General features: G+C 41.4%; 1 protein-coding gene across 8 annotated transcripts in view; it reads right to left on the minus strand.

Annotated features, from left to right (window-relative positions):
* Positions 1-68: 68 nt before the first annotated feature.
* si:dkey-151g10.3 (serine/threonine-protein kinase WNK2) overlaps positions 69-11,874 on the minus strand; it is a 44,992-nt gene continuing 33,186 nt past the window's right edge. For 3 of the 8 annotated variants that reach the window (XM_039801650.1, XM_039801654.1, XM_039801649.1), the window contains exons 12-25: positions 11,555-11,598; positions 10,093-10,228; positions 9,863-9,979; positions 9,666-9,767; positions 9,517-9,565; positions 9,247-9,408; positions 7,075-9,167; positions 6,647-6,893; positions 4,899-4,984; positions 4,472-4,812; positions 3,998-4,233; positions 3,818-3,913; positions 3,572-3,735; positions 69-3,232 (exon numbers count right to left, since the gene is read on the minus strand). In XM_039801650.1, coding sequence (XP_039657584.1) covers positions 2,657-3,232; positions 3,572-3,735; positions 3,818-3,913; positions 3,998-4,233; positions 4,472-4,812; positions 4,899-4,984; positions 6,647-6,893; positions 7,075-9,167; positions 9,247-9,408; positions 9,517-9,565; positions 9,666-9,767; positions 9,863-9,979; positions 10,093-10,228; positions 11,555-11,598 — 4,449 coding nt within the window. In that variant the 3' untranslated portion in view covers positions 69-2,656. Of the gene's footprint in view, positions 3,233-3,571; positions 3,736-3,817; positions 3,914-3,997; positions 4,234-4,471; positions 4,813-4,898; positions 4,985-6,646; positions 6,894-7,074; positions 9,168-9,246; positions 9,409-9,516; positions 9,566-9,665; positions 9,768-9,862; positions 9,980-10,092; positions 10,229-11,554; positions 11,599-11,874 lie in introns of those variants that run through there. The other 5 variants (XM_039801653.1, XM_039801651.1, XM_039801652.1 and 2 more) reach the window with 5 other exon arrangements.

Here is an 11,874-nt window from a genome sequence, read left to right on the forward strand (position 1 = left end):
GTGATGAGTACCCTGCATGCCAAGCTAAATTATGGCATGTAAAAAATCCACACAATGTTATACTTTGATGTTTAACATCATTTATTTTGATTAGTTACAAAACATAAATAAAATCAACAGTTGAATTAGTTACAATTTACATAGGCTAAATCACCAGCAACATACTTTATTTTTCGAGGTTTCTCTGCCCAAATGTCCTTTTATAATTGGCTCTCAGTCATGCCATTTTGGGACTCCCCAGATTTTTGTTGCATGATTTTGTAAATTAATTAAATCTGACATGCAGCCCAGCAGGACATCGTATGTTATGCATCTTCCAGGTTGCATAGTTCAAAACTGAAATAATGATGAAATAATAATGTCAAAAATGACCAAACATTCTCTGAATATAATCCTAAATGATCCTGGCCTGTCAGGACTCAGATAGGTATATCAAGGCAGGGGAGTCCCATGTAAACACAGATTAAAACCAGTATTTTCTATTTTCAAATAACCTCAAATTTATAATGATGAGAAAACAATTTTACAATTTGTACAACCCCATTTCAAAATACAAAAATAATCTTTATCTTTTAGATAACATTTTGGTACCACTTCAAGGACAAAGCCAGCTCCACATCATGTATCATGATCATTTAGCTGTAGCTTGCAGTCAACATGTTAGTATTAGACATGACAGCACAGTATCTCACCTTCACTAATAATGAACTACATCTCTGTGAAAATGTGGGTTGTCTTGAAAAGCAACAAATACAGAAAACCGTTGTTGTATTCTAGATTATGCAGTTACTGAATAACCATACTCTTTAGCACACACTACTCCTCATTAACCATTTATGTTTTATGTTTTGACTTTTATGTCTGATGGTCAAATGTGTATGGCTAAGTGCACTGATAACCCAATAAAATGTACAGTAATATAGCCGCTGCAAATGTATTACTTTGTGCATCTTTGCATCTACAAATGAAGTGTTTAGAAATAGAAGAATGGGACATTTTCACATGAGTAAACCTTTTGCAGTGTACATAAAGCACAATAATGGCCCACAGTTCAGCTTCTGACTGATGCATTCACAATGACAGCCTATGGTCAAAAACTAACTAGTTTACAGTTGAAACAAGGAATTTGTCTAAAGCCAAACAAAGTTGACAAATAGGCAAGTGAGGATCTGACAACTGTGTTGGACATTAAGTTTACAACCGGTATATGGTCTAACCTCTCACTTTTTTTTTTTCTCTCGAGGAAACGAGCCCAAAACATAGGCAGAGTAAACATTTTCAGTTGGGTACAGTGACATTTGAGAGGCCGCTTTGAATGAAAGAAACAGGGATGCAATTTATAATGCTATATACCATGGGACTATTACAAAGCTTTGTCACACAGAAAAAATATACACTCACACACCCACAAAAAATCTAGTAATTTTAAAAGGCAATATGGGAATAACCCATCTCCCCAGTCTATAGTTACTTGGCAGTTTTTTTTTCTTTTTCCATCTTCCTCCTCAGCATGACACCGTGATATACTTTGATATGTGGAGCTAAAACTGAAAACAAAAATGTTAAATGTGAAAGCATTTCATACCGAAAGCAATTTTACTCATGACTGATGAATTTTCTCAGTAGGCTGCAAATAGTAAATGTGAGGTTCATGAATATATAGCAAGTGCAAGCACTTTGCACTCTGGCAAATCAAGATAGTCATAAGGTCATGCAGTCTTGGGCTGACTGTACCCAGATATCAACTGAACATAGATGGCATATTTCAATTTACCATCATATTATGAACTCATCTGAATTTATATCACATCACTCATGGTAATTCAGAAGGTTTCTATGTAACAACTGCTAAACATAAAATAATACAAATGAAGCACATGCTGTAGCACAACACTGCAATAGTGTGTTTAGTTGCATTGTGGTAATGATGGTAGCCAGGTAACTCTATCATGCTCTGCTGTATAATAGCTGTTGTTTAAATTTTTTCATTGCCCATTGAAATGCCTTGTGCTCTAGGCCTACAGTTTTCAAAGATCATCGTAGACTCTACAATCATGACAAGATCCTCTATGCGTCTGGTTTTCATCAATGTGCTTTTACAAAAGTATGTTATGCCTTACTGACAAATCCATACAATACATGCTGATCAATTTAGATGGCCATTACTAATTGCACTTTCAGAATTGATAGTCCTTTCACTGTATTAAGCATTAACAAATTAAACACATTGTCAAATATTTCTTGAGTTCAGTTCCAACTAAGTAGGTTTGAAAACAAAAACATGAATGTTAATTTGTGTAAAAGGACACAAGGGATATGTACTCGGATAATCCATAAACACTCACCCACACTCACAAACGCACACACTCATATATTTAGGAATTAATACATCTCAACACCCAAACATACCATGATTCATAAACCCCAGCTGCTGCGTTCCATATTACCCTCTGTCTGTACATACTAGAATCTATCATCTCTCATATTCCCTCTCTATCTCATCCAGCAGTACACTGGAATTCATATACTCATTGGAGTCACAACTACCTCATGCATACACATAACTAACACTCAAAGTGGATCTGCTTTACATCCTGATCCACTTAGTATTTCCATCTCTTGCACCTTCATATAGACCTCACACTTCACCTTGGTTTCATTTCTGTCCCAGAGGAAGAGTAGAGGTAGGGGGTGTTGGGTGAATTTTGGCACTGGAAGGTAGAGCAACAGTAGAGCAAGAGGAGGAAGTGGTTGAGGAGGGTGAGGAACAGGAGCAAAATGTCCCCCCAGTAGCAGCAGTGCTATCTGTGGGTGCAGTGGTGCCACTGCCAGGCAGCATTGACACAGCTGTGGACACTGAATATGTGGGCATTTGGGAAGGCAGTAGTGGTTGGCTTTGAGGTGGTGAGTGGGGCAGCTGGGTGATGGGTTGTGTCTGTGGTTGTGACTGGGACTGTATGGCAGTTTGCATCCGGGGCTGTGGTATCTGCTGACAGAGTGGGGACTGCTGATAGGTCATCTGCTGGAGGGGGAGAGACTGATGGAGGTGTAAACTTTGCTGCATTGGTGGCACTTGAGCCATGTGCGTTTGTGGTGGTGGTCCCGGAGAGTGCAGGGTGGACAGGCTTCCTCCACCTGGGTATTGGGAAGGGGCTGCCACAGGCAAGCTGGCAGGGGTCGGGGGTGCCTGGGGGTTCAGTGATGCCACTGGAAACCAACCTGGTGGAGCCACCTGTATGGAATATAGTAATGAGTACTAAGGGAATATTACAGCAAAAATAATGCTTTGGTACTGTTGGCTCCTGAAACAAATATAAGTAAGTAGGAATATGTCTGCCTTTTCTGCCCAAAACTCTGTTGCTACTCCTCACACTGAATGCTGTCTGGCTTCTTTTAATAATATTTTATGATAGAAACATCTTTTATGAGAAAGAGACAGTGATTTATTTGATAATAAAAAAAAAACACAACCTTATCCACAGCATTTAGAATAAAACATGAACAATCCGACCATATGTTAAAGGTTAATATGGTAATAATCATTGATAGATATTATAGTGAGTAGTCCTACCTCCGTCGGCTGGCTCCAGCCTCCCAACTCCTGCACCTGCTGAATCTGCTTGATTTGATTCAGCGAAGGCTTGGGCGGGGCAGGGCCCGCCGTCTCCTTCGTCCAATTATCAACGAGTTTGTGCAGTTCATCTGTGAATGTGCTTTTTCTTAGAGGACTGTGATCTGTGGAATAATGATGGCACGTGTCATAACACTGATTGTCACTAAATTCTGTGTGTCTTGATACATTGATAACAAACCATACCTCTTTTAGCAGGCAGTGAAGTGCAGTGTTCTGGGTTGCAGTTTAGAGGCAGTCTACTCTGTTCACCACCTGAGAAACTACTTGACTGCTGAATCCCTAGACGGGAGATACAAGAAACAGTCACACAGAGAGCAAGCAAAAGAAAAAAGTGAGTAAGAAAGATTTGAAAAAAGTGCGTACCAGAGTGCGTAACTCCATTGTTATCCATGTGAGAGTGAGGCCGGGGCCGGATCTTGATTTTGGCTGGCCTGGGCCTACGAGGAGAGAGTACAGGAGGTCCCATGGGAAGAGGAGGGGTTCGAGACAGGGAGGCAGGCAGACTCTGCCTTTGGTCTTTGAGGGAACGAAGCTGTCTGTACAGCTCCTGTAGCTCTCTGTTCTGCTGGGACTGAAGGGATACCACCTCTTTGATGTGCCTGTAGATGAAGAGATACAAAACAGAGAGCAGAAGGTGGTGAGAATTAGGAAAATCATGAACTTAAAATAAAAAAATAAAAACAATGAAAATGCAAAACAAAAAACGGTACAAAGACTGAAAACTGGTTATATTGGCAAGAAACTGGAGGCATAAAACAGAAAATGTAATAAATTGAGAGCCAAACATCTGGTAAACTCTAAAACAATGGAGTTAAATATTTCCCCTCACTGACTTACTTCTCTCTGAGCTTGTGTAGTTCTTTTCTCAGGTCTTCATCCTCCAGCTCACACTCATCATCATCATCATCGCTGCTGCCCAGAGGTGAGTGGCTGTGCCCATGACCCCGAGGCAGGTGAGCCATTGCTGGGGTCCTTTTACTTTCATCTTTCTCTCCCTCCTTTGCACGAGATCTTCTCCTTTCCCTCTCCAAATCAGGAGACACCGGGGAGCTGTCAGTCTGCCTATCCTGTTTCTTAGTCTCAGCCTGGGTTACAGAGAAGCGTCCGACTTTCCTGTGAGTGCTGCCATGGCCTGATGGCACAGCCTTCGGGGGAGAGGACTGGGGCACTGGAGTTACCTGATGGCAGAGGAAGTGGGAAACATTAGCTGCTTGTTTAGACTGCAATGAAAGTTCAAAAGTGCAATCAGTTCTTTTTCTCATACATGAAATCTTCCTTTGCGGGAATGAGGTGGATTTAGGGGTGGCGCCTCCTTCTCCTCTCTAAGTGCCTGACTGCTGGAGCACCCATCTAATAAAGAGATAGGGATGAAAAACAAAAAGGGGAGACAATGACCCAGAGACAGGAACACCAGTATAAAGCACATAAATGACACACACAAAAGCAACAGACACAGTAAAATGTTTATGACAGAGATACATAAAGATGCACACGGATAGACGTGGGGCACAAACACAGAGGCACAGTGTTAAAAATCACTCATTAATGTCACACATCATCAACTTTGTAATTTACATGACTTGCATGCAGGTCTACGTGTAAATAAATGTTGAATTCTGTGGCAGCCATTTTTCTAAATTATAAACAACAAACTGAAGAATAAATGTAAGTTATGGATGTTAAAATTAATGCTCAAGAGAAATGTGCAATGGGTGTGTGGGAAGGGGTGGTAAATGTTTGTTTGTTTTTTTCAATAAAAACAAAATTATAGTAAGTCATTAAAATTAAACAAAAAAAACACATTGTGAGATGGCAGTTGAATGTTTACAATAGTATACCCCCACCCACCCACACATCCACTCTCTCATTCTCACCATATTCCCACTCACATACCAGACAACAAAGCCCAATATCACATTTGAGATCTGTGCTCAGATCCACAGTGATATTGTTCTGTTTGTTTGATATTTGGGATTACTGCATTAGCAATGTGAGTACAAAAATAAACACTGCATAATTTAGGACCAACATATAAATATGCAGCCTGATAAAGGTGTTACTTACAGATAACGATCCATTATTAGTCACTTGTGTAGAACATAACATACATGCTCATGCAGGTGCACTTGTAGCAAAGGATCTAAGGTACTGCTACACATATTAAACATATAAACACAAACACATGCAAGATGGCTGAAATACTTTAACAGTGTAATACATCTTAGACGTATGTAAAGCCTACCCATGTACAACTGAACCTGATAGTAACTTGTAAACCCTGGGTAATGTGCACAATATATACTAGAAGTTATGACTTTCATCATAATCTGAATATTTTATACAGATAATGCCAGTAATCTTCATAAATGCATCTACTACAACTATAGTGGTATAGAAGTATATAGTAGAGTCCCATGGAGCAATTCTATACTGTAGGAGCTGACACATATTCTGAACTGATTACATAATATCAGCTTAGCAATTTAGCATCTATTTTATCTGTGTTACGTATGTGTGTGTGTGTGTGTGTGTGTGTGTGTGTGTGTGTGTGTGTGTGTGTGGGGGGACCCAGCTGGCCTTTACACCAGAGCTCATCTGCACTGGGATGGGCATCTGATGCCAACCTCTTCCTAATCTTCCACCCTCTACTCTCCTCTGTTCTCGCCCCAGGGTGAGTAACCCATGCAAAAGGAAAGATTGCCAAGAAAATTAAATTAAGTAAAACGAAATTCAGAAAAGAAAAAGAAAACACAACAATAATGTATGTAGTGAAATCAACACTAACATTACATGGAGACTGTTGTCACATTACAATTTACAAAAACAGGATTATTTAGCTGTAAACATTAACATCCTTTAACATTAACATTATTATTTCGTTATTAATTCCTGATGGTTAAGAAAGTTATTTTACTATGTTAAAACTAGTATTAGATATTAGATTTAAGTCCATGCCCCAACATCCCATTCTCTCTCTCTCGCTCTCTCTCTCGCTCCCTAAGAGGACGCTACCTTGCTGGACTCTGGGCTTCTTGAACAAGCTGGCGGAGTGGCGCAGTTTGCACGCCCAGTTTTTGAATTTGCGAGTCCAGGATTTCTTGCTAACAGGATTTCTGATACTAGGACATGTCAGGTTTAGGCCAAAATATCCACCTCCTGCATTGTGCTTCTGCTGTCCATGCCGGAGGGGGATCGGGTGCTGATTGGGGGGCCACGATGCGTCTCCAGTGGTACTGGTGTCAGAGTGTGGGGGTACAGCCTAGAACAGTTAAGACAATTAAGAGTGGCTGCATGGAGTTGAGACGTTCAAAACGGAGAGACATTCAAACATTTAAGCATAACATATCACAGACAGTATTACACAGCAATACACAGAAATATTAACAGTAAAACAATGTAAATTCAGTACAGTGAAAGAAGAATTTGTGGTTTTCACTCACAAGAATGGTTGGTTCTCCTGGTACAGGTGGACGCTGGGGACCAGTAGATTCATCGTCATTGGGAGGCAGAAGAGAGGTAGGCGGGGTGGACGAGGCAGAGGTGGAGGGGAGAGATGGGCCAGGCTGTTGCTCGACCGGGGCCATCTCCACAAAGCTGGGCACTTCTGAGGAAGCTTTCTCTCCTCTGCCATCCCTCTCTGGGTCAGGAGAGGTAGAGGAGGAACGTGAGGAGGTGGAGGAGGAAGAGGAGGATGAGGAGTGAGGGGAAGTATCTGAGGAGGAAGCAGGTGGGGGGAAAGACATGTGGTGGAGCGACTGTGGCTCAGATGACTCGTCTCCTCCTGCTGATGTGGAGGCAGCTGATGTAGGACCAGAGGCCGCTCCCCCGGCCGGTGCTGCCCCGCTGCTGTACTCCTGATACAACAAGTTCCTCAGCTTTTCATCCAATGTCTTTATGCGGTTGTCTACAAATTCAATTTTGGGAGGGCCTTCACTGTCTGACTCGGCCACAGAGGAAGGCTGAGCAGGGGAAGGTGTCATTGTAAGGGAGAGAGCGGGTACGGGGCCTTCAGCAATGCCTAGCTGGAGAGGAGGCATAGAGGAGTCAGAGGAAGGGTGAAAAGGGGTAGAGTAGCTGCATGTGTCCTCTGTGAAACTTGTCTCTCCTGTGGACACCTCTGACTCGGACATCTGTAAAGAGGACTGCTTCTGCAGCACAAACTGCTGCTTTTTCTTGGGTGTGTCCATGGCTTTAACCACCTCTTGTTGCTGCTCAGTGTGTTGCAGCTGTTTCTGTGACTGTATATGTTGTTGTGGCAGCTCAGCGGGGATTTGGGTTTGTTGTGGAATCTGCTGTTGCAGTACAGCGCTAACATTTAACTGTGCCTGTTGTTGAAGAAACTGTTGACTAATTGACAGGGGCAGCATTTGGCTTTGATCTGGCTTTAAAGCCACAGCACCCATAAAAAGCTGAGGTTGCTGCTGCTGTAGCTGTTGTTGCACCATTTGCTGTTGCTGTAAGTGTATTGTCTGTTGTAGGTTTAACTGTTGGTGATCAATGTGGGCCTGCTGTTGAGGCACTGCAGCAGCTTGGGGTGCCATAACCTGCTGTGGTAACTGTTGTAACTGAGGCTGTTGCAGCAACTGTGGGGTATACTGTGGTGTTTGCTGTTGAAGAAGGGGTTGTTGGGTCTGTTGTACAGGCATTGATGGCAGAAATTGCTGCAGAGGCACAGACTGTTGTAACAACTCTGTATGACCCAAAAGAGGCACTGCCTGCATGTCAGTGAGCTGTTGTTGAAGTGGAATTTGTTGCTGCATTAGTTGCTGATGTTGTAACTGCTGTAGAGATTGTTGTAGTGCTCGTTCCTGCTGCAGCTGAATTTGTTCTTGGTACACTTGATGTTGTAATAGCGGTTGTTGCTGTGGCGTTGTCTGCTGCATCTGCTGTACCTGTTGTTCAAGCTGTATTGCCTGTAGCTGTGGTTGTTGTTGTGGCTGTTGTGGGGCTGGCTTGGCCACCTGAGTGAGTGTCTGCTGCTGCTCCATGTCAAGTTGGCTTACCACAGAAGAGGTCACTGCAGCAGCAGGAGGGGAATGAAAAGAGGTTGAAGACTGGTCCACTGCAGGCACATATAACCTCGGAGCAGTTGTCACTGTATCCCCTATAATTTGACCAACATTGTAGCAACCACTGCTTCCAGGAGAGGAGAGAACATCATGGATAATGGTAGTGGGTGTGGAAGACACAACAATAGGAGCAGTAGACAAGGTGGGGAGGTTAGCAGCAGCAGCAGGTATTGCTATGGATGAGGGAACACTGGACATTTGGTTAACAGAAGCTGAGGTGAGGACTGGCAGATCAATACCACTTGAAGCAGTGACAGGGACAGAGGCTTCAAGAGTGGAGGCTGGTGCCGAGATGCTTTCAGAGGCAGTTGTGTGAGGAGCCGGAGCAGCAGTGGCTGAGGAGGCGATGGAGGCAGGGGCTGAGACAGTGGAGATTGAAGGGGAGGTGGCAGAAAGGGTGGGGCAGGGGGGAGGGGCCATTCTAGTCAAGGACTCCAGACTCTGGGATGCTTCATTTTCTACAGCTGAAGAGAGGAACACATGGTTAGTTTCTGTAGTGCTGCCAAGTCAATCATATTAATAAGCCACAGCATTAAAATGTACCTGGGTAGAGCTCACTTCTCACTGTAGACTGAGGTATCCTCATCTCTGCAGTGGGTGGTGGCGTGCCTGCTCCTTGACCGGATAGAGAATCTCTATGGCGGATGGTCTGGTTGATAAAGAAGCGCCAGCGTCCCACTGGGGAGGAATGGGGCACTGAGTCTACTGAAAATCATAAAGATATTTTACTACTTATAAGAAGTTAAGCTATAGAACATATATAGCATTTTCTCGTTTTTTTTGTGACTTAGAAACAATATATTCATTACTCACCTGAAGAACTAGTGGGAGTGCTCACATGCAACTGGTCAGTTGATCCAGTCTAATAAAGAAATAGAGATTAAAATTCATCATTATCCAATAAAAAATAGAAAAATAAGAGAGGCAATAATGTGATAGATGGAATATGGGAATCAACATACCTGTGAATGTGTTTGAAGAATTTCATGAGCTTTCTTAACTATGGCTCTAAGCTGCTCAACAAATTTCTCTTTCTCCACATCAAGGACAAAGTCCTCCTCCACCTATAAACAAAATGCAACCACACAGTAATTATTAAGACATTAAAAGGTTACTTTCTACAAGCAATGCAGATGATGGAAATACATGAGCAGTCTACCATGTACTCTGCTATGTCCTCTGGTGCATCCCCTTCAATGTCAAATTTAAATGTCACCATCTTGTTGGTATGGGTTTCCAACTGGCATTCCACCATATTGTCCCCACTGCCTGACACCTAGAAGGACAAGACATATTAACATTTTACATTAACATAGTTGTCCTTTAAAGAAATATATTGGTACACATGAATCTAGCAATATAGGGTGTTATTTTTTGCGGTTGTTTCACCTGGAGCATACTCAGTTGAAACTGATGTGAAACTTTCTCAGGCCTCTGGCAGGAAGCTCGTCTTTGAGTCTTTAACTTCTCAAACTTCCCATTGGCCAAGAGCTGAAGAGTTTCTTCTCCATTAGCTGGAACAGACCTGTGGATTTTAAGGTAGTAGGGTTGTTACACATCATGATGCAAATGACAGGTTCCAGAGCAAGACAATGACCACATACTGTAACTGCATTGTCTGTCTGAAAATGTGTATATGTGATACATATAATCAGTAACAACATGCTGTACATTTGAGTATTTTACAAAACAACATAAAAACATAAATCTAAATGCATTATACTGTACAGGTATATTGGTAGAGATTGTTGACCACTATGTGGATATGGTCGATACAGGCAAGCACTGGGGCCTCATGCAAGATCCACTCGTACAAACAGATTAATTCTTTTGTGACAAATGACTTAAGATAATTTGTGACATTCACCAATTTTCTACTACGTATTTATGAACAAGCTTCAAGAGTGGTCTAGACCTGTCGTACGAGTCCTGTACAGGTAAAGGTCTGCCTTTCTCCACAGGGCAAAAAACATTAATTTGACCTGGAATCATGAATTTGGAGTTTAAATATTATGCCGACATTAACTAAAAAAATGCATACAACGCAATCCATAAAACATACGCAAACTTAATGCAAAATGAATATTCTCTTCACCATATCATAATTATCTTGGCATGCCAATTTACTGAGAGATTCTTTTTTTTAGATTATATGATTTTTATTGGCATATTTCAGCACAGAAACTAACCCTCTTTATTGTTTATTGTTTTTATCTTTAATGTTACAGTGCAGTGCTGCTCTGATAACACGTCACTGACAGCTGTACTATTACATAATATGTTTTAATTGGTTTGGGTCCTCTAAAACTACTATACTAACACTACAAAATGTGTTTGCCGACTTATGACAACAGGACTTGAAGCTCCGCGGTGTGAAATACTTCTTTTCACTATTTGGCAATTTGATATTTTTGTGAATAAAACAGGCAGCTTTATATGGCAATTTTAAGGTGTGGATTAGGCAAATGATAAAATCTTACAAACGTGCACCTCCTAATGAATAGGTGGCATTCATCAGGCTGGAATCAGTGACTTTCGACAAGGTTCTCCAGTAAAGAGAGTTTCGTGAATCTGACTTGGAACTTGTTTGAGCAAGCCTCACAGATAAAAATAAGAGGTTTAACATAAGCATACAAAAATGTTCTGTCATGAGGCCCAATGTGTTTACACTTTTAGAAGTCCAATTACACTTAACATCAAAATTTTTTGCCTTGTTAAGCTGCTAAAATCCCTAAGTATCAGTACTCATATAGTTTTTATTTTGACAGATGGACATACTGAATGTTTGGACATGCAACGACAAGTACCGGTAAACAGAGATAACATCAGCCTGTAATGATATCAGACATACCCTGATGATGAATGATGTTCTGTACTTGACAGGTACGGACCATCCTGCAGAGTAACATGAATACAGACACAAAAGAGTACGCAGGTACAAAGAAACAATTACACAAAAAAACATTAACAACGTCAGATGTAAGTAAAGCTATAATGTAACAATGGATTTTACATTTAATAACAAATGTACTGTTCTATGAATATGTTCATGTTTTAAGATTTAGTTTGAATCAAAAAGGGAAATGATAGCAGTACTCCCAATCATTCTGCCAGTATGTCAGCATAGTCAAATTATTTCTTAATTAATAAAGCAAACGTTCATTCTTCTGT

The sequence above is a fragment of the Perca fluviatilis genome, chromosome 5 (assembly GCF_010015445.1).
Source record: "Perca fluviatilis chromosome 5, GENO_Pfluv_1.0, whole genome shotgun sequence".
NCBI lineage: Eukaryota > Metazoa > Chordata > Actinopteri > Perciformes > Percidae > Perca > Perca fluviatilis.